Source organism: Dipodomys merriami, unplaced genomic scaffold, assembly GCF_024711535.1.
Source record: "Dipodomys merriami isolate MVZ:Mamm:240054 unplaced genomic scaffold, mDipMer1.0.p SCAF_7, whole genome shotgun sequence".
Lineage (NCBI taxonomy): Eukaryota > Metazoa > Chordata > Mammalia > Rodentia > Heteromyidae > Dipodomys > Dipodomys merriami.
In genome coordinates this window covers 16,468,084-16,490,085 of record NW_027206290.1, presented here as the reverse complement: position 1 = coordinate 16,490,085, position 22,002 = coordinate 16,468,084, and the positions used below count along the sequence as shown (strand labels likewise).

Below are 22,002 nucleotides of genomic sequence, written 5' to 3'. Positions count from 1 at the left end.
GACTCTTCTCTCCAACTAAGCAGCCACAAGTCGGAAGTAGAATGTGGTTCAGGTGCTAGAGCACTAGCTTTGAGAAAGGAAAAAAAAAATCTAAGCAAGAGCACAAAGCCCTGAGTTCAAACCCCAATACCAGCACAGACACACAAATATTTGTACACAGAAAATGCTTAAGTGTACATTTAGAACTTCCTGGCACCTAGAATGAAGCCTGCAATGGTCCTGTGTCACCTGTACTGCTTGGAGCACACCCGGAGAACGGTGCTCAGGTCTGAGAGCCAGATCAGACAGCCAGGTAAACTCAACAACTCAGTAATTAGGGGTCAAGGGAGCTAAGTACCAGATATATTAAATACTTGATGTATGTAGGCCCTGAGAACCACAATCAGATCAGTACATGCAAGTGACAGGAATATAAAGACCGGGGAGCAGTACAAGGGAAAACCTTTGAAACCGTCAGAGCTGAGTGTGGATGAACTAGACTACCTGAGAGGGCCCTGGTGGTGGGGACCTTGTGGCCTCTGGCTGGCATCTGACCAGAGGATTGGAAACAAGGTCAAGTCCCAGCCAGTTTTTGCTTACCTTCAGACTCTGTGGTCCTGTGAATCCTGCTTCCTCTGGACGGTCTGAGTCAGAGGCGGGCCTCAGTTTATTCTTCATGTGGTCACAGACGGGGTTTGGACCTCTAATTCGATGACTCAGAACTTTAAAGAAGGAAGGATGTGCTTGAGCATCTGGTGACCCCAGTACAACCCTAGTTAAAGTATTGCTCTAAGCCAGGTGCTGATGGCTCACATTTGTCACCCTAGCTACTCAGGAGGCTGAGATCTATGGATCATGTTACAAAGCCAGCCCAGGCAGGACAGTCACTGAGAAAGGCCATTATTCAGAAGTGGAGGTGTGGCTCAAATGGTAGAATGCCTGCCAGCCTTGAGGTGGACAGCATCCGGGCCCTGAGTTCAAGCCCCAGTACCAGCATGCACGCGAGCGCGTGCGTGCGCACACACACACACATGTATTGCTCTATCACCACTTAGTGTCAATTAGGCTTTGGGACTCCACAGAGCTCAACAGTAGCCTGAGAACACACCTTCCCACTGCCTCTACCAACGCATCTTAGACTTCCCACCTCAGGCTTCTTTCTGTACGGCTTGCCATGCTGCTACCTCATGGCGTAGTTCTCAGTCCCCCTTTGCCTGTGGATTCTCCCTTCCAAGGAGAGAGCCTCATTTTCACTGCTAGGCCACATCTCCCCGCTTCATACCTTATGTCCAGCTGTGCTCACAAAGATGCCTGTCGCCAGCTCATACACACAAATTCCTCACCCATAGCAGGCTCTTCCCCTACCTTCTCCCTATCATGCAGGATAACACAGACTTGGGTAAGGTACCTAAAAACTTTATATTATTATTATTATTATTTTGTGCCAGTACTTGGGCTTGAACTTGGGGCCTCATGCACTCCCTCAAGGCTGGCGCTCTACCACTTGAGCCACACCTCCACTTCCTGTCGGCTCTTGTAAACAGCCATTAAATTCAGCTGGTCCTAGCACAGCATGGTAGTAAGTTAGACGCTCCCTGCTTACCTCTTCCATGGCAATGGCACATTCCTATAAAGGTTCTTGCTAAACTTAAGATCACATCATTTCCCCAGGGCCCGGGCCTCTGCGGCGCATTGTGTATGGATGGGATCCTTGCCTTTCCTCGTTGGGATAACTAACTACACTTTGATTTTTTTAATTTTTATTTTTTTGTCAGTCATGGGGACTGAACTCTAAGAATGATGACTATGGGGCTGGGAAGGTGGCTCAGTGGTAGAGTGCTTGCCTTGCATGCATGAGGCCCTGGGTTCGATTCCTCAGCACCACATAAACAGAAAAAGCCAGAAGTGGTGCTGTGGCTCAAGTGGTAGAGCGCTAGCCTTGAGCTGAAGAGCTGAGGGACAGCGCCCAGGCCCAGAGTTCAGGCCCCACGACCGACCAAAAAAAAAGTGAATATATTTTAAAGGTCTTGCAAGCACCAAGCTACACTAGAACTAAGGAAAATAAACTTCCTTGCAAGAGACTGACATTTCAACACTGTCATTTAGTTATTTACACATTTTAATATCTGAAAGGTGCATATAAACTTATATAAACACATGTATATGGCCAGATGCTGGTGGCTCAAGCTGGTAGTCCTAACTACTCAGGAGACTGAGATCTGAGGATCAGTTTGAAGCCAGTCAGGCAGACAACCTGGAGTGACTGATTGCCAATTAACTAGCAAAAAAAAAAAAAAGCCAGAAGTTGGCAAATGGTAGAGCACTAGCCTTGTGTGGAAAAAAGCTAAGGGACAGTGCCCAGACCCTTGAGTTCAAGCCCCAGGACCAGCACCAAAATAAAGAAAAAATAAATATCCATATGAATGTGTTTGTGTAGGAAACTTAAAATAGCTCAACTGCTGACAGCTGCTCCAGAGAAGTGAACCGAAGCCTAGGAGACCTGTGGTTTAGAGAACAAATTAAACCACAGCACTCCATAATCTCTTGCGACTATAGACCGTCTGAATGAATGCAGTGGGCCTGGCTCTGTTGCTAGCAAGGTGCTGGGCTCTGCGTTTGCACCGAGAGCTCACACACAGCCTTGAAGCACAGCGAGGAGCAAGGCTTAGCCTGCAGATTGACCAGCAGGGATGGACAGGAGTCTCCTGGAGAAAGTGCTCTCAGGGAAGCACAGGGGAGCTGTGGGAAGCTTCTGGAAGGTTGGTAATGATGGGAACTAAGCACCAGCTCTTGAGAGACTTTAACAGAAAGGACAGTGGCTGTAGCAAATAAAGAAAAGTGAAATTCACCTTTAGGATGGGAGTTTATTCCCTGGCGGTGCCTCTACCTTGGCTCTGGCCGCTGGAGAAGGAAGAAGGGGGTGAGCAGAGGGGCCAGTGGACTTGGACTCAGGGTCCCATCCTCTTGCTTAGCTTTTTTCACTCAAGGCTAGCGCTCTACCACTTGAGCCATAGCTCTGCTTCTGGCTTTTTGCTGACTTTTCTGTGCCAGATGACTTTTGAATCGAGATCCTCAAATCTCAGCCTCCTGAGTAACTACGATTAAAGGAGTGAACCACCCGCACCTGGCTATCTTTATCCTTTTACTGACTCAACTCTATTCCTGGGAGTTGAGGCAGAAAAGCAATGGAGCCACCATTAGGGACCACAACACATTATAAGCAGCAATGAATGGAACTTTCCAAGAAGGCAGACCAGGGGACCAATGTCAGTCCTCGCCCTTCTTAAGACTCTCATTGCATGCTCTGTTACCTGGCGCTATCCTATTATTTCTATTTAAAGCCAGAATTCCTGAAACAAAATCATTTTACTCTCCTAAGTTCTTTACAACATGAAATATTCACATGTAATACCAGTAGAATACATTTGATTAGGTCAGACTTTTTAATTTGTGAGCTCAGTTGTTGGAAAAAGAGAACAATAAATCCTGCCAGGTGTGATAGTGAGTGCCTGTAATCCCAGCTGCTCGTGAAGTAAAGGTAGGAAGAGCAAAGTTGGGGTAGGGTGCTCAAGCGATACAACACTTGCCTAGCAGGAGGGAGGCCCTGAGTTCAACACCCAGAACCAGCCCCCTCAAAACAAGAAACGTCCAGAAAGAACACACATGGAGAAGACAGGCCCACTGCTGGGGGCGGGGAGATTAAAGAGCTTTCAAAAGCACCGGGGAGAGAGCACAGCCAGGGAAAGCGCAGAGAGAAACAGCAGCAAAGCCCAATTTGGACAGGTTTGTTCGCAGATGCCGGCACCTGCTGCAGCTCGCTGAGATTCTCCCACCTAAGTGTTAACACGTGCAGACATCACAGGCGGGGCGCAAGTGCCCACAACAACGGCAAAGAATACACACACACACCAGAGCAAAATTAACTGCTCAGATACACAACAGCGAGTCCCTTAGCTATGCACTGTGTGGGAGAGACTGATGTGCTGCGAGGTGGGCCAGCTGTGGGTGGGTGGATGGGTGGATGGGGCGAGTGAGCACTAGAAGGGACCACAAAGGCCCGTGGACTGGGGAGACCCAGGACACACACGCAGGTGCACCTGTGGTATTCCACCCGGCAAGACTCAGGACATCCACAGCTGAGGCTAACCTTGCACCTCTGGCCTTCTTAACTATCCATCGAACTCCCCTAGAAGTTCCTAGGACAGCCTTTGAATTGCCCTCCAGAGAAAGGTTGCCCTTCTGCTCATAGCTAGGCTGTCAGTGCTGAGGTTGGGACGATCCTCCATGGCAGTCCTGTCCTGCTCAGTGGTTCCATCTGAGCAGCTACTTTTTCTTGTGTATGTTGGGACTGGAGGCTTGACCTGAGGACCTGGGTGCTTTCCCTTACCTTTCCGAAGCCCGCCTGAGCAGCTTCAAAGTCCCTGTGAAGTTCTTTTATATCCAATTAACCATTCAAAAAACTTCATGCGAAGCCAGGCATCGATGGCTCACACCTGTAATCCTAGCTATTCAGGAGGCTGAGATTTGAGGATTGCGGTTCAAAGCCAGCCCGGGTAGGTAAGTCCATGAAAGTTGTATCTCCAATAAACCACCAGAAAACAGGAAGTGGCTCTGTAGCTCAAGTGGTAGAGCTCTAGCCTTGAGCTGAAGAGATGAGGGACAGCACTCAGGCCCAGAGTTCAGTTCAAGCCCCACAACTGACAAAAACAACAACAACAACAAAAACCCTCCAAGTGGAGCTGTGGCTCACAGAAGTAGCACTAGCCTTGAGCAAAAGAGCTCAAGGATGGTGCCCTGGCCGCGAATTCAAGTCCCACAACTGACAAAAAAGTCTGCCCAGGCTGACTTTGAACCGTCATCCTCTGATCCCAGTCTCCTGAGTAGCTAGGTGTACAGGTGTGAGCCACTAATGCTGGGTGAGAAGTTAATTAAATTCCTCCCGGCTGACTCTATGGATCAACTCCCATAGAGGTACTCTGTTCCAAGTCAGGGGAACCCAATATCACCAGTCTACGGAAAACAGGGTCCACATGAACAGCAGCAGCCAAAACAAAAAACAAAAGACAGTTCTGTTTTGTAAGAAACAATATATTTTATTTTTCTGACACCACAGCTCTGGCAAGTGGTTTTGTACCAAATTTAATGGAGGTTACACAGAACGTTTTACGCATGGAAGAGAGAAGAAAGGGAAGAAGGAACCACAAAACTTCAAAACAAAACAAAACAAAACCCAAACAAAACAAAAAAAAGGCCTGGATAGCTTTTAGCATCTGCTCCACTCCCGACATGAATACAATTCACTTGGGAATTCTCCTAAGAACAGAAAACAAGGTGAGCGAGGAAGAGGACAGTAGGGAAGAGAAGAGGCAAGGGGAAAAGGCCAGAGGCCGCCCCACCCCGGACAGAGCTCTCCCTGCCGGGGCCACGACACTGCATGTGCCCCCAAAGAATATGGGGGTACTGGTGAGGAGGGGGGGAGGAAACACCCCTAACCCAGGGGACTGGGCAGAGAGGGGGAGAAAAACGTCGTGATCGGGTTGTGTAGTGTAGACTGTGCTCAGGAAAGCACTGCAACTGGAAAACCAACAACCAAACCGACAACAACAACAAAAAAACCAAGGTCCTAAGCGTCGTCATCTTTAGAAAGAAACGCGGCCCCGCCCCCCGCCCCTCGCCGAACTTCGTTCCTTTTTTTTTTTGTTTGTTTTTGTGCTTTTCGTTAATACTCTGCGCTGAGGTCGTAGTTTGGTTTTGTTTTGTTTTTTCTTTTTTCTATATACTGGAGTTGAAAGAAAATAGTCCCAAGGTGTGAAGACGGGCCGTGCGCGCGCGCGGCCTCCTGGTCTCGTCTCGTCCGGGAGACTCGAGTCTCTGCCCCTAGAATCTCTGCTAAAATCCCTTTTACAATATAGTACAGTACGCACACGGAGACAGAACCCCAAACAAAAAACAACCCAAATCCACAGCCCCCAGCCCCGAACAAACGAGCAGAAAAGGAAGAGCAAGGAGTCCTGGAGAGGCGGGCGGGGCGCCCGCCGCCGGCGCCCCCTCCCCGAGGCCCGGCCACGGCGCCCGGCAATAAACTTTAAACAATAAATCTTAAAACAACAAACGAACAAAAAAAAAAAGAAAGAAAACAGAAGCAGAACGCCCAGCTGTGGATGGGACGACTCCCTTCGTTTCTCGGTGAATCCGTACATTCTGGAGATGTCCCCGCCGCGCCGCGGCCGCGCCCTCGGGTCCGGCTCCTCCCGGGGCTGCCCGCCGCCCCTCGCGCACGCGCGCGGCCCGGGGTTCCCCCCTCCCCTGACCCCCGGAGTCACCTCCGGACGAGCGTCCGTCCTTATGTCCGTCCCGCCGCGGCCTTCCGACGGCAGCAGCTCAGAACATCATGTTTCCCGGGTTCCCGGGGCCCTGGCTGAAGCCGCCCATGCCCACGTCGGCGGCCATGCCGCGGGGCCGCATCTGTGGCGGGATCATGAGGCTCTGCTGGGGTCCCATCATGCCCTGCATGGACATCACCATGCCCGGGGAGCCCACGGGGCCCGGGTGGCTGTAGAGGCCGGCGGGGCCCCGGTCCTTGCCGGCGGCGATCATGCCCACGGCGGCGGCGGGGTTGCTCATGAGCGCGGGCTGGCCGGGCATGGCGGGCGGCGCGGGCGACATCATGCGGGCGTGCGGGCCCATCATGCCCTGCTGCAGGAAGGCGGGCGGCCGCATGGGGCTGTGGCCCGGCATGGCGGGCGCCGTGCCGAGCGGGAGGTCCGCGGTGCCCACGGGCCCCGGGCCGCCCATGCCCGGCAGCGCCAGGCCCATGCGGGGCGCCTGCTCGCCCATCACGCCCGGCATGTGCGCGAAGCCGGGCCCGGGCGGCGGCGGCGGCGGTGGCGGCTTGCGGCCGGGCGCCTCGGCGGCGGCGGCGCGCGGGAAGTACTGCAGCGTCTGGCTCGGCTTCTCCGAGGGGATGATGCGCGACAGGTCGAACTCGGGGATGCCCGCCGCGCCGGGCCGGATGACCTCCTGCAGCTCCGGGTCCGTGAACACCGACGGCATGCTGTTCCCCAGCACGGCGAACGAGTCGGGCCCCCCCGGCTTGCAAAGTGCGGCGTCTGCGGAACCCTGGGCCAGGTTGCCCGGGCGGCCGAGCGGGCCCTCGCCCGGGAAGCCCATGCCGCCGGGGAAGCCGCCCTGGCCCCCGCTCGGGCCGTTGTGGGGGAACAGGACTTGCTGGGGCGGGGACTGCACGGGGGGGAAGCCCTGGGGGAAGCCCATGCGGCCCTGGGGCCCCATGGCAGGCTCCTGGGCCCCGTGGCCCAGGATGGCGTTGTGGGCGATCAGGCCTGGCCCCACGGGCACCCCGTGGGGAGGGAGGCCGGGCCCCATGGCGCCCGGAGACGGCATCTGATTGGAGTGGGACAGCGGCTGGGTCATTCCCATCGGGCTGAGCGTTGGCATTGGAACCACGGGGTTGGGACCTGAAATTCGAGGAGGCTGGGTGTTAATGTGCATTCCTAGAAAGATAAATATATCAAAGGAGTCAACCCGCACAAAAGCAACTCACAGACGGCAGGGTTGAGCAGATAGATGGACAGGAGAAAAAAAAAGAAAAGTGTTTTGTTCCTTAGGTGCAAGGACCTATGCTGGAGAAACAACCAGCACACAGCTCCCCGCCTTTAACCACAATCCTCAGATCTCAGCTTCCTGAGTAGCTAGGATTATAGATGTGAGCCACTAGTGCCTGGCTTAATTGACATCATTTTATCTTGCCTTAAAAAGAGACCATTTAAAAGTCCAGGTTACACAAAATATATAAGAAGTGATAACTTCTATTGGGAAGAAAAGCCTACAGTTCTACTATAGTCTCTGGGACATCTAAAAATCTGCTCTCTCTGGATTATAAATAAAGTATGAGTATGAGGGGAGTGGTGTTGGTGACATTTGTGGTACATTTCCCAGCCTAGTTATTAGGATTGCCTGGTCAACAGGTAGCAACGTAACCATCAGAATCAAACAGCTATAGCTCCTCCTGACCCCTTCCTGTGAGTAAGGCTGCTGGTGGGAAATGGGAAGGGGGGGGGGGGACTAGGAATGGAGGCAAGTAGAACAAGTAGGGAAAGAAGGGTTTTATTATCTCTCCAGTCCCAAAGAAAGCCCACCCACCCCCACCCTGCAAATGGCGGCTTTCCATTGCCTGACACCCTGGGACCAACTGCCTTTCCAGGAAAATACTTAGGAACTAAAGACATTCCAATCAGCAGATGAAGAAGTCGTTTTTTAAAGTATTGCTGCAGGAGGACCCCCAAAACCTCAGAAAACACACACTCCATCTTGGTACACAGAAGCCTCAGAACTACAAGGAAACCTGCTTTCTTCTGAAGCAAACTAATCCAAAAGTGTTATCTTAAGAGGGGCACCTGTGGCTCACACCTGTAAGCCTAGCTACTCAGGAGGCTGAGATCCAAGGAGGTTCGAAACAAGACCAATCTCTGAGACACTTATCTCCAACTAGGCACACTAGCCTGGCAGGAGAAAGCCTCAGGGTAGTGAGGCCCCAGTCACCCGCCCCCCCTCCCCCATTTAGCTACTGAGAAGACACTTTCCAGCTGGGGGCAGCTCCTCACCTGGCATGTTATTCATAGAGGGCAGGTTGGGGGAGCGGGCGGGTGGGGAGTCATCGTCGGAGCTGGCCACTGTCTTGATGGCGTCATGGTATAACGGGGTAGAGCTGGGCATGGCGAACTTGGACATTCGAGACATCATGATGGAGAGCGGGTTTTGGGAGAGGGTGGGCTCGGGAGGCATGGTGTACGGCGTGCTGGAGGGAAGACTTCCGGGGATATTCACAGAGGCAGGCTGGCTGGCAGCCGGAGGAGCTGGAGGGCCACCTACGAATAAAACCAAACCAACAGCCAGAGAATTAGATTCCTTTGGAAGGCTGCTGAATCCCAGGATCCTAAGCTGGCGAGGCCAGGGAGGAGATGGGGAAGGAAGAGGAGGAGGAGGAAGGTGGGCAGAACACTGCAATTAGCTCCCAGGCACCCCCATCCGTCCTGCAGAGGGGGGTGCGGGGACACAAGCATGCGTGCCAGGAGTGTGTCAGGAATGTTAGTTCCAGCACGAGGAGAACACGGTTTATAGACAAGAGTGTGACATAAGGGGATTTCTTTCCCTAGCCAATCTCCATTGAGAATTTGACTCGGGTCTGGAAGCAAGACTTAAGACTGGCCGCATCACCTGACCCAAACTCTTCATTTCCACCATTTCAAGGTGTTTGAGCGGAGGGCCAGCTGTGCCGCTCTATTGCTACCCTGCCGAGACCAACGCTTCGGCTCGGTGGGATAAATGTCCTGTGTCAGTGCAGCCGGCACCAACCTGGTATTTACGGCTCGGGGCTGCTTCCACTGAGCGACCACCCCCCACCATCCCAAACCATCCTCAGCGCCAGCCTCTCCTGGGAAGAAAATCCTAAGAAATTGTAGGTGGTGTGTGGCTACGGCAATCTATCATGCAGACAAGTTCCCCAGGGTTGGGGAACCGTTTCTAGGGTCAGTCAACACACACATTGGAAAGGTGGCTGAGTGTGAGAGCACCTGCTGTCTTCGGGGCTGGGGTTCTGCTCGGGATCTTTGGAGCTACAGGGACCCACCTTCGAGGAGGTGGGTCCAGTGTTTCATGAGTCCCATTTAACCATTGGGAAGACAGTGGGAACTGACAAGTGTTTCCCTCCTTTCAACAACTCCATGTGACACATGCAGGCCCTGCCAGGACTGGACCCCCATGCATAAATACATCGCTGCCCACGGGCACTCATCAGTACGTGTCCTGCCTGCCACACATGCTGGCAAAGGCCATGACCTCGGCCTTAGTCTCGGTTTTCTTAAAGAAACTACATGGTGTCTGGCACCAGTGCCTCACGCCTATAATCCCAGCTCATCAGGAGGCTGAGATCTGAGGATCACAGTTCAAAGCCAACCCCTGACAGGAAAGTCCATGAGACTCATCTCCAATAAACCACCAGAAACCCGGAAGCAGCGCTTGTCTTGAGCTTAAGAGCTGAGGGACAGTGCCCAGGCCCAGAGTTCAAACCCCACAACCGACCAAAAAAAAAAAGGAACTGCATCGGGCTCAAGTAGAAGAGGAGGACAGAGGTACACTGACCTGACTCCACACTGCCCAGCATGGCTGGCGAGGTCATGGTGAGGGGGGCCTTGTGGTTTGGAGGGATCCCGGGGCTCTGGAGGGGAGGCTTGGGGGAGGAGGTCCATCCAGGGGACGGGGCGGGAAGCGATGGAGACTTGAGGTGAACGGGTGAAGCAGCAGCAGACCCCAGGACTGGGGGGGACTTAATGGAAGCAGCAGCAGCCGGGCCCGCCAGCATGCCTGCCAGCTGCGAGGGAGTCTGAGGAGATTTGAGGTTCCCCGACGGGGAGCCCAGCATCGGGGACTGGACTTGGTGCATGGTGGGCGATTTCAGAGGATTCATGCCGGGCGAGTGCACCTGGCTTCCGGCCACGGATATATCCAAGGGCTTGCGTCCCAGGCCCCGCTGGCCGGCCGGGGCGGGGTTGAGGCTCGTGGGGTTGCTGGAGGGGTTGAGAGGTAGTGGTGGCACGTGGCTGAGCCGGCTGTTAGTCCTTTGGTCGGGCCCGACGGCTTCTCTGAGGTTCCGCAAGCTGCTACTGCTGCTGCTGCTGCTGCCGGGCCCCTGGGCCAGGGGGAGGAAGGGCCGGGGCCCCAGGCCGTACTCGGGCTGGGGGTGTTCTCCGAACGGCAGGGGCACCATCTTCTGCTGGCCGGGCAGCAGCTCCGAGCTCCCCTGCCGCAGCTTCATCATGTCCTCGGGGCCGGCCCCGGCCTCCCTCATCTTCTGAGGTATCATCTGGGCGCCCGACGCCATGCTGACGTTGAGACTGACGTCGCCCTTCAGCCCGGCAGGCACCAGCCCGAACTCCAGCTCGCGCCCGGGGCCCAGCTGCGGGGCCATGCCCTTGGGGAAGTCCCCCCTGGACGGGCTCAGCGGGCCCTCCGCCGGACCCCGGGGGAAGATGGGGTTGTTCCCCGGCTCCAGGTGGCGCTGGGAGCCGGGCACCATCCTGTTCACGTCCAGGCCGGGCCGGATGCCCTCCATGCTCATGCCCGGCGGGAGGCCCAGCTGCTTCTCGGCCAGCTGCTGCTGGAACATCTCTTCCGACAGCCCCTGGGGGTTGGGGAAGCGCTCCCCTCGGCCGGGCCCGCTGAAGACGCCCTGGCCGGGAGGGAAGTTCCGGCCATCCCCCGGGATTTTGGCCACCTCGTCCGGCCAGCTGACTCCGGAGAGCCCCGGCCGAGGCGCCGAGCCTGGCACGCCGGGCCCCTCCAGGTCGGAGTTCATCATGCCGGCGAAGGCGGGGAGGCGCATCTGGCCGCCGGGCATGCTGGGGTGGGGGGCCATGCCCCGCGGGGGCAGAGAGTGCGACAGGCTGATGCCATCCGGGAAGGGCTCGGCGCCCCCCGGGGCCCAGCCGTCCCCGGGGGCCATCTGGTAGGGCGGGGGAGGCCCCCGGACCACGCCCCGCGGCCCGTGCTGGTGCGCCATCATGTCCTGCAGCGAGCACTGCTGCACCACGACCTGCTCCTGCTTCCGCCTCTTCTCCTCATAGAACTCCTGCTGCAGCTTCAGCCACGCGATCTGCTCCGGAGTCATGTGGTCCAGGTGGTCGGAGTTCAAAGGAGGGGGGACCATGTCCTCGGGAGAAAAGGGGACGTCTCTGGGGCCTTGAGGACCGAATGGAGCTCCCACATCTGTCCGGGACCCAGGCCCCTTACCTAGACTTTGGGATTGAGCCATCATGGCCTGGATTGGCCCTTCTGGTTTTTTCTGGGGTCCATCTAACACCCCGGGGTTCTGCGGGGGTCCCCCACTTTGAGCTCCGGTGAATTCTTTCTCATCGGGGAAGAGCATGCGCTGGATGTCTCTGAGAGTTTGTAAGGAACGTTCTCGGTGTTCCAGCTGCTCCTGAGACAGGCCGTCGGGGTTCTCTCCCAGCGTGGGGGGCTCACCCCCGGACACTGGTGGAGGTGGAGGGGCTTTGGGATCTGCTGAAGAGCTGCTGCTCCCCTGGGAGACCGGGGTCACCGCTCGGTTGTTGGGCGTGGAGTTTGGCGCAGTACCGTCTGGGGGCAACGGGGTGGTGCTGGCAGGGCTGCCCACCGGAGGAATGAGTTTATTGTCTACCCCAGGACTCTCCTGGTCCAGGGGACGTGGGGGCACGGCAGGCTTGGGTGCTGGTGCCGGAATGGGTGGAGTCGGCTGCAGTCTGGTGTTCTGGGCAGAATTCTGGTCCTGGTTGGCTGGGGCCTGGGGCTGCTGTGGAAGAGGTTTTGGGTCATTCCGTAGGGCAGGTATCTGAGTGTTCTAGAAATAAGGGACACTGTTTTACTATGACTGGTAAAATAAGAACAACATTTGAAAGAACAAGATAGATTATCAGGCTTGTCCTCATCACATTAATCTAATCTGGCGCTTGCTGTTGTGTGTGCATGCACGCACGTGTGCACAACGCATGTGCACGTGCTGCTTGTTAGAGCTTGAACTCAGGGAGTTCCAGAGAGTCTCTTAGAATTTTTTACTCAAGGCTGGTGTTCTACCACTTGATCCATAGCTTCACTACTGGCAAGTATCAAAAGTCTTGTTATAAAAGGCCCTTTCTTGGGATAGGGAGACTGAAAAAAAGATCTATCAAGTAATATCCTCTTTATCTTGCTATTAGATTTCAATAACTTTTATGAGCCTGCCAGGAGACAGCCACCATGCCACCCTGAGCATGTTGGAGTATTTCGAAGAACAGGTTGGATTGCAACCAGTTCAGTGTGGTTTCTGTTCAGGGCAAGCTTACTTCCTCTGAATACGGAAGACTAAACCCAACACCAATACAACTGGTGTTCAGACTTCTGTCAATCACACGCTCTGCTGCTTCCAAGTGGAGGTGCAAACGGAGGCAGCCCTGCACCCAGCAGCAGAGCAGGGTGGAGTCGCCCAGCACTCCTCGGGCTGGGTAAGGAAATCGCCTCCTTGAGTTTCCTGGGGACCTGACATCTCTGGTTTCTGTTGGAGGTTTGTGATCACCGATTCCATATTTGATAAGCATTTAGACATTAACTGCAGTAAGATAATCTGCAGGCAGGAAGCACTGATGGAGCAATCCAAGGCTATCTCGCTCGTGGATCTGTCCTTCCCAATAGCCAGCGAGCTGCCCTTTCTAACAGGTTGGATGATTGCCTTATTATTATTTATTAAGTGCCACTGCTACAGTAAGTACTGGATAAAAGCGCGCTCACCTGATAGGTGGCTTGAATACCATGACCGTATGCTGGATGGGTTTGCATGCCCTGGCCCAAGGCTCAAGACAGTACAGAGGGCCTGGTCTACAAACTGTCTTGGGGACTTTCTAGCAGCTCCACCTCCCTTCCTTGTGTTCATTTGCTTCTACTTGTTTTGCTGAATCCACTATGTATTCTCAAACCTCTAAGACTCGCTCTCTCCTTCCCACTTAAGTATCTGAGATGTTTCCCTATGTGTAACTCTATACACAAATCATTGTGTCTAGGCATATGAACAGCTTATGCATCATATACACAAAGATCTACAATCTGTGAATCTACAATCTGTGAATACATGTGTGCATATAAATGCGTGACTTGCAGGTATTCATGCACATATAAAGATTTATGTGAAGCCAGGCACCGGTGGCTCACGCCTATAATCCTAAGCTATTTAGGATGGTAAGCTCTGAGGATCGTGGTTCAAAGCCAGCCCAGGCAGAAAAGTCCATGAGACTCTTATCTCCAATTAATCAGCCAAACACTGGAAGTGGAAGTGTGGATGAAAAGGTAAGAGTTCCAGCATTGAGTAAAAAAGCCAAGTTAAGAACTGAAGGTCCTAAGTTCAAGCCCCATTACTGGCACCAAAAGAAAAACAAAAACATAACAACAACAAAAACACTGCATACTTTTTTCTAATGCAGCTTGTATTTGGTGTTTAAGATCCAGATGAGAAACAGTGATTTCTTACAATTTTGAAAACATCAAGCAGGTAAGAGCTTTCACTGTGAAATGAATCCTTCTGAAAACCACTGAGACTCTAATTATGGCACCATCATCATGTCCGCCAGTACGGTAGTTTTAGTTGTTGCTTCTACGTTCTTCAGCTCACTCCAGTGTATTACGAAGCTTCTTGTTTTGGTTTGGTTTTTTAAAACACAAATCTGCTCTGCAGAATTCAAGTTTTCCTGGAGATAGTTCCATGAAGGAAACCTTGAGGTATCTGAATAATTCTTCTCTTCTTTATACCTTCTTCCCCTGGAAATTGATCATCAACCGGCATTCTGGCAGAAGAGGCTAGAAGAGTATGTCTAAGGCCTGCAATGCTAGAACTAGGGTCAATGCCCAGAATGCAGCCCATGTGTGAAGACTAGCTCCATGCATTTTAGTGTGCCACCTCCCCATCCCACCCCCACCCCCGCTGCCCTGTGGCCCAAGGAAAACCACAGAGCCACTACACTACTACAACAACATACCAGAGGGGCTGTGCTTCTCTCTGTCTTGCTGTTGGAGATGTTCTGGATGTGGAAAGAGACGATCGTTTCAACTTGGCCCTTCAATACAGCTTCTGCAGCTCTGCAGAAACAGAAGAGGCAGAGCCAAGGAGCACTCAGTGGAACACACTCTCCAAACACTTCAACCCCAGAGTAACCTTGCATAGGCAGTGCTGAATGAGAAGAAATCAAAGGAAGCTTGTTTCTTTTTTGTTGTTGTTGTTGGTCATGGAGCTTGAACTCTGGGCCTGAGCACTGTCTGAGCTCTTCAGCTCAAGGCTAGCTCTTTACCACTTGAGCCACAGCACCGCTTCCAAGTTTCTGGTGGTTTACTAGAGATAAGAGTCTTGGGGCTGGGAAGTTGGCTCAGTGGTAGAGTGCTTGCCTTGCATGCCTGAGGCCCTGGGTTCGATTCCTCAGCACCACATAAGCAAAAAGAAAAAAGCCGGAAGTGGCGCTGTGGCTCAAGTGGTAGAGCGCTAGCCTTAAGCTGAAGAGCTGAAGGACAGTGCCCAGGCCTAGAGTTCAGGCCCCACGACCGGACCCCCCCACACACACAATAAAAAAGAGTCTCATGGACTTTCCTGCTCCTGCTGGCTTTGAACTGGGATCCTCAGATCTCAGCTTCTCAAGTAGCTAGAATGACACTGGTGCCCAGCTAAGCTTGTTTCTTATTGGTGCTTATCCTTTACCATCAGATGTCTGAAATTTTTAAAAAGCCATCTCAAAAAATTCCTTAAGAAAGCTAAAAACAAGCCTGTAATGCTGCAACTCAGGAGGCTGAGATCTGAGGACCACAGTTCAAAGTCTGCCCAGGCAATAAAGTCCATGAGACTCTTTATCTCCAATAAATCAGCAAAAAGCTGGAAGTGGAGCTGTGGCTCAAGTGGTCAAGTCCTCAGTGGTTGTCTCTGGGGATGGAGTTGGGGTGGATTTCTCTGCCATGGGAATTAGATCTCAGGACATACAAGCCATACTCAACAGCAAGACACAGACACTAACTTACTTATTGGCCATCTCAGTAGAAAACACATACACCACTTTGGCTGGAGTCTTCTGCGCAGGCGTGGGCTCGGGGGCAGTAGTCTGGCCGTGAGAGGGGGTGGAAGACCTGGGGGCCACCGCAGTGGATGGGGTCATCGAGTGTGGTGTATGCGAATCCTGGGACTTGATGTGGTCGGTAGAATTACATTCTAAGAGGATAAGACAACTCGCTTGTCACACAAACAAGACTTCCTTTTCTTTTTACTAGCTTTTAAAGCATCACAAGCCTACATTCAGAACTTCAGTAAGGAAGAAGCCAAGAAACCATCTCTTCTACTCATAAAATGTCAAATGCTCTTCTCCCCCAATGACTCATTACAGAGCACACCTCCTCTCCTTTCTCCTGTAACAATTACACATCCACCAGACATGAATACTTTCCTTTTCTTTCTTTCCATCCCTTTCCTTTTTTTTTTTTGGTTGTGGGGCTTGAACTCTGGGCCTGGGTGCTGTCCCTCAGCTCTTCAGCTCAAGGCGAGCGTTCTACCACTTGAGCCACAGCACCACTTCCAGTTTTCTGGTGGTTTATTGGACATAAGAGTCTCATGGACTTTCCTGCCCAGGCTGGCTTTGACCTGTGATCCTTAGGTCTCAGCCTCCTGAGTAGCTAGAATTATAGGTGTGAGCTACCAGTGCCTGGCTTCCCTTTCCTTTTTCTTTTTTTTTTTTTTTGCAGCAGGGTCTTACAATTGTCTATAACCCCAGCTGGCCTGAGACTCATCATAAAGCACAAGCTGGTCCTGAACCTGCAACCTGCAAGTGCACCCCTCAGCCCCCCAAATTATGAGGTTATAGGTGTGTGCCCCCACATCCAATCCTTCCTATTTCTTGGATTCGGTTCATTGGACCTCACTGATCTCATAGTCCACTGCTTCTCCCTTGTTTCAGCATTTATTAAATTTTATTCTGGATCACTTTTTAATTGTCTGCTTTCTAGAGCCACTAAAATCTTTTTTTTTTTTTTTTGCCAGTCCTGGGCTTGAACTCGGGGCCTAGGCACTGTCCCTGAGCTTCTTTTGCTCAAGGCTAGCCTTCTACCACCACTTGAGCCTCAGCACCACTTCCCATTTTTTCTTAGCTCATTGGCAATAAGCCTGTCTCAGACTTTTCTGCCCCGGCTGACTTAAATCCATGATCCTCCAGTCTCAGCCCACTCTCCCACCCCTTTTTTTTTTTTGACAGTGCTGGGGCTTGATCTCAGGGCTTGAGCATTGTTCCTAAGCTTCTTTTACTCAAGGCTAGCACTCTACCATTTGAGCCACAGCACCGTTTCTGGCTTTTTCTGTTTATGTGGCACTGAGGAATCCAACCCAGAGCTTCATACATGCTAGGCAAGCTCTCTACCATTAAGCCACCTTCCCAGCCCTGATCTCAGCCTCTTAAGTGGCTGGGACTACAGGCATGAGCCACCAGCACCTGGCTGACACTTAGGTCTTTAAGGATGACACATGGAGCCCAGCACCCAGCACTCAGAACAGACTTCTCAAAATCACCTGGGGGAGAAAGGAAGCAAGGGAAGAAGGGAGGAGGGAGAAAAGAAGGAAAGAGGGAGAAACAATCACCCAGGCTTTCATCTTTAATTTGGGTTAGGAAATCACACGTTCATTCCTTAGGGATTAACTTCATGTTTAGGCCCACACTTAGGATTTCTGTTCTGACACTAGGAAGCAAACCTTAAAACCACACAGCAGACTCCTTCCTGGCTAACTCCATTTTGGTGCCTGCCAAATCTCTACCACATCTGGTAGCCACTTGTTTCTGCCACACTGAAATCAGCTGTGACAAATCTGGACTGGTGCCGGGGTCATTAAGGCTTTCTCTTGTGTCCACAAGTCTGGCAAAGTGTCAATGGAGAGTACAGAACCCAAGCCATGGAGGATTTCTCTTGATGGAGAAGAGGAATGAATGCCAGGGGGAAAAAAAAAAAAAAAAAGAGCTCCAGTGTGGGCCACTGGCACAGGCCAGCAGGAGCTACTGGCTTGAATCTTGAGGTTCCAGTGTAGCGAGAGGCCAGGAACACGCATAAGAACACAGGCGTGCCAGCCAGCCCACCAAGCCACCGTCAAGAGTGGGAACTCCTCAAGGGAAAGGGTCTGCACTGAGTGGAAGAAGGGGACAAAACACTTTCATCAAGAGCCGTGCGAACTCAGCAATTGGCCACCTGCTCCCCCCACGTGGCTGCCAGCAGCCCCTCTGGATGGCACAGGCTAGCCCACGGGGATCCCTTATAGACATACCTTTTATGTCAGAGTCATCGTTTGGAGTCCCGGGATCTCTCTGATCAAAGGAGTCGGCGGAAATGCTTCGCTCCCTTTTCCCCTTGCCCTTGGCACCGTTTCCAGCCCCGTTCTTCAGCCCCATGCTCCCACCTGGGCCAGGAAGTGCTTTAGGGGTATGGCCCCCACTCTTGGAGTCACAGGGGGATGGCTGGGATTGGCTGGTGGAGCCCCCCTGTTTACCCTGATTGGAGAATTTGGAGTCCAGCTGGGGGTTTCCAGATGGGGACATCACTGTAGGGGGACGAACCATCACCTCCTGCTTTGACTTGGGGCTACTGAAAGAAACAATGACAAGGAGGTCAGAGACCACACTCAGCTGTCAGCGCACAGTCCAGAGATTTCTATCATGGGTCAAGGGGCTGCTAAGGACTAAACACCACCACCCCCCAGCCCCCATCATATTTCACCTCTGCCACCTGCTTTTCCCTTCTACCCAGCTCCCATCTCAGAGCTAACAGAGAGAAGGAAAGATCAAGCCTGCCAGGCCTTGGAAGCCTAGAGTCACATGGGGACCCATCTCTAGGGCTTCTGTCAATAAAAGACAACGGTTTCTATGTACATAGGGAAGAGACTCTCACACGAAGACTAGCTCAGAGTAAACAAACAGGCATCGTTAAGATCAAAATACTACCCGCCCCCAGGTGGATGACAAGGAGCTGAGGTATAGGGGAGTCCAGCTTCCCTGAAGCAAAAGGTAAGGGTCTGCCCATATGCGCTGATTAGGGAAACCCTCCAGCAACGCCCTCCAACCCAGCCTATTCCCCAAACAGGACATACCAACCTTGCCCAGGGGCAAGGAGAGCTGTTAGTGCTGGTACTGGATGCTCAGGGACTAGGTGCTGTCCTTGAACTTGTTTTTGTTCAAGGCTGGAGCTATGCCACTTGAGTCATACCTCCACTCTGGCTTTTTGCTGGTCAACTGGAGATAGGAGTCTTGCAGACTCTCCTGCCTGGGTGGGCTTGGAAATGTGCTCCTCAGATCTCAGCTTCCTAGCATGAGCCACCAGTACCAGACAAAAAAGCCAAAGAAACAAACAAACAAAAAACCCCTAACAGTGTGAATTTGGTGGAACAGAGGAAAAGTCTCATTGTGCATGTCAGGGCTGCAGATCAGTTGTCAGACCTTTGGCCTCTTCATCATCCCAGGCCTCATTTTCCTTACTGTCAGCTTCGAGGATCATACAGGTTGGTCTTTAAGGTCATTTTGTGTGGGTTAGGACAGGTGGTAAAGAGATGAGGCCAAAGAGTTAATGAATAAAAGAACTACCCAGTCTGCACCTGTAGCTCACACCTGTAATCCTAACTACTTGGGAGGCTGAGATCTCAGGATTGTAGTTCAAAACCAGCCCAGGCAGGAAAAATCCAAAAGACTTGTCTGCAATTAAACATCAAGTGGTAGAGCACTAGCCTTGAGCAAAAGAGGCTTAGGGACAGCATTTAAGTTCCAAGTTCAAACCCCAGTACTGGCCCTCTAAAATAGAGTCACCCAGGAAAACTGCAATGTAAGCTTACCAGTTTACTATTCCATTACGACTCCTATCTTCTCCTCCTTTCCCACATGGGTCTCATGTTTCACGAGTGAGGGTTTGTGCCATGGTGCCCCCCCACACACACACATACACCCTCGCCCCGCCTCAAGGGACGGCAGCAGAGGCCCTGGTCCTTACCTCTGTGTGTTTCCCGACGGAGAGTTCCTCACTTTAGGGTTACTGGAATGCATTGATTGAAATCCTGAGCTTGCACTCACACACAGGGACGGCTCCCCGAGTTCCTCTCGGGCTGCAGCCAAAGAAGCTGCTGGGGGCGGGGGCGGGGGCCCACTGTCTCCTGGGTGCGTCCCTTAGCGCTGGCCACCCGAGTGCCTTTTTCCTCTTTGTTTTTCTCCGCTGTGGAAGTGGGTCCTTTCCTCTCGCAGCTCCTGCATTCTCTGGGGGTGTGCCTCCGACTGCACAAGGAAAATCTCGCATCTCCAGGACACGCTGTGGGAAAGGAAAATAAAAAATAAAAAAGAAAGCTGACATGTTTGATGTCCAAGACCAGGACATCAAACATGCTACAACAGGTTCGAGACGCAGGTGAGAGCGCTAGCCAATGAGGCAGAGCCACATCACTGCTCCCTCCCGTCGGGCCTGAAGGGAAGGTCGAGGCTCGAGGCTCGTGTTCTGGCTGCCGGCTGCACAGCTAAGGCAGATCAAGCCTGACCAGGACTCAACCAACACCTGAGCCTCCAACCAAGCAGTGCGGACCAGGCCTTGGAAGCAAAGGAGAAAAGCCACTCAGTCTTTTTTTTTTTTTTTTGTCGGTCGTGGGGCTTGAACTCTGGGCCTGGGCGCTGTCCTTCAGCTCTTCAGCTCAAGGTGAGCGCTCTACCACTTGAGCTACAGCGCCACTTCTGGTTTTCTGGTGGTTTATTGGAGATAGGAGTCTCACGGTCTTTCCTGCCCGGGCTGGCTTTGAACCGCGATCCTCAGATCTCAGCCTCCTGAGTAGCTAGGATTACAGGCGTGAGCCACCAGCGCCCGGCTCAGTCTTTGATTATATATTCTCCTCTATGTTTCTGTACCTCTGGACATAAAACTCATGTTTTCCTGTTTTCATAGCAATGTGAGTTTGGTTTGTTTCTTGCTGTGTTGTGCCAGTCCTAGAGCTTGAACCTAGAGGCCTGGGCACTGTCCCTTAGCTTTTCCACTCAAGTCTGGTGTTCTACCACTTGAGCCATACCTCCATTTCCAGCTTTTTGGTGACTGATTAGAGGTAAGATTAACAGATTTGTCTGCCCTGGCTGACTTTGAACTACAAGAATCAGATCTGCTCCTCCTGAGCAACTGGGATTACAGGTGTGAACCATGAGCATCCAGTAAAGCAATGTGCTGAACCCCTGGGAACTGCAAAGTTATAGTGACCTGGCTAATCAGTTCATCACAACGGCACCAAGACCCAGCAGACCCATCCAGGCTCCAGCTGGACTGAGTGGATCCATGCTTCTGCTTTCAGTGGGGAAGAAGGTATGGAAGTATCATATACTTCTGGAGCCAATACCTTGACTTCCCCAGACCCACTATTAAATGATATCTAGTTTGCATCAGTGTCCTCACTGCTAGACACAGCGATCACAGGCATGGTGAGAGTGGGAGGGACCAAGAATTATGAAGATTAAAGACCATCTTTGAAGGCGAAGATATTTTCTGAGCCAATTTGCAAGGCTAATTTGAAGCATAAAGGTCAAGAAAGTATTCCCGAACCCAGCTAGAGAACAAATGTGAAATTCCTTTGTTTAGGGAAGGTTTTACTTAAGCCTCAAGTGGTGATGTGGGTTTCTTGAACCCATCATCCTGTGCCCCTCCCGCCCCGCATCTTAAAAAGACAGAGTACAAGATGCAAGATATTGAGTACAGGACTGCTAGAGAAAGACTCAGAAAGAGTCGGGCATTAGAGGCTCATGCCTATCATTCTAGTTACGCAGGAGACTGAGATCGGAGGATCACGGTTTAAAGTCAGCTCAGGTGGACAAATAAATCCCTAACACTCTGATCTTCAGCAAAAGACAGAAATGGAAATGTGACTCGTGGTAGAATGCCAGCCTTCAATGACCAAGCCGAGTTCAAGTCTCAGTACCAGTACACATACAAACAAACTAAAAATCAAAACGAGATTAATAGCTCAAGGGTTCCAGCTGACATTTTAAGAGCCTCAAGAACTGGACTAAAATTGGGAGAAACAGTGAATTATATTCTAGGTTTGGGAAGAACAATCACTATCTAGTGATCTAGTGTTAAATGTCTATTTCTTTATTTGAAAGATTACCTGTTTTACCTGATCACTGAGAAGAAGTTATGAATGTTCTGAGTACACATGATTTTTTCTTTTTTAAATACAGGCAAAAAAAAAAAAAAACAACAACCAAACCACCCTAGAATAAAATACTATGAAATATTTCTGTGCAAATCTCAAGGGATAACAGTCACAAAACCATTTTTATCTTAACTATATTTTATACTATATTTTTAAATGTTTTACTTTCTAATACCTTTACATTTTTTGTTAATTTTTTTAATGGTTTAGATGATACTGTGGACTGTGGTTATCAGATGATCTGTAAGATCATAAACATTTTAGTATTGGGGCTT

General features: G+C 51.8%; 1 protein-coding gene and 1 long non-coding RNA gene across 5 annotated transcripts in view; both read right to left on the bottom strand.

Annotated features, from left to right (window-relative positions):
• Positions 1-5,061: 5,061 nt before the first annotated feature.
• Positions 5,062-19,678, bottom strand: Bcl9 (BCL9 transcription coactivator). 3 transcript variants are annotated; one of them, XM_070007544.1, is made up of 8 exons: positions 19,543-19,678; positions 18,056-18,150; positions 17,834-17,965; positions 15,559-15,745; positions 14,535-14,634; positions 10,138-12,373; positions 8,601-8,864; positions 5,062-7,454 (listed from the first exon to the last, which is right to left on the bottom strand). In XM_070007544.1, the coding sequence occupies exons 1-8, from the start codon at positions 19,593-19,595 to the stop codon at positions 6,361-6,363; spliced, it is 4,161 nt and encodes a 1,386-aa protein (XP_069863645.1). In that variant the 5' UTR covers positions 19,596-19,678; the 3' UTR covers positions 5,062-6,360. The 3 variants fall into 3 exon arrangements, with proteins under 3 accessions (XP_069863645.1, XP_069863644.1, XP_069863646.1); XM_070007543.1 differs by having other exon boundaries at positions 17,834-18,150; XM_070007545.1 differs by lacking the exon at positions 17,834-17,965.
• Positions 19,679-19,837: 159 nt separating this feature from the next.
• Positions 19,838-22,002, bottom strand: part of LOC138817162 (uncharacterized) — a 51,103-nt gene continuing 48,938 nt past the window's right edge. For both annotated transcript variants that reach the window (XR_011368770.1, XR_011368771.1), the window contains exon 4: positions 19,838-19,854. This is a non-coding gene — a long non-coding RNA (uncharacterized lncRNA). The remainder of the gene's footprint in view (positions 19,855-22,002) is intronic.

Bases quoted from the DNA above. Each gene is read 5' to 3' on its own strand.
- Bcl9 (XM_070007543.1), bottom strand. From the start codon at position 19,595: ATGCATTCCAGTAACCCTAAAGTGAGGAACTCTCCGTCGGGAAACACA. The intron at 8,865-10,137 runs GTCAGTGTACCT...TTTTATTCGTAG, and splicing joins GCTGGGCAGTGTGGAGTCAG to GTGGCCCTCCAGCTCCTCCG. The intron at 7,455-8,600 runs GTGAGGAGCTGC...CTCGAATTTCAG, and splicing joins CTCTATGAATAACATGCCAG to GTCCCAACCCCGTGGTTCCA.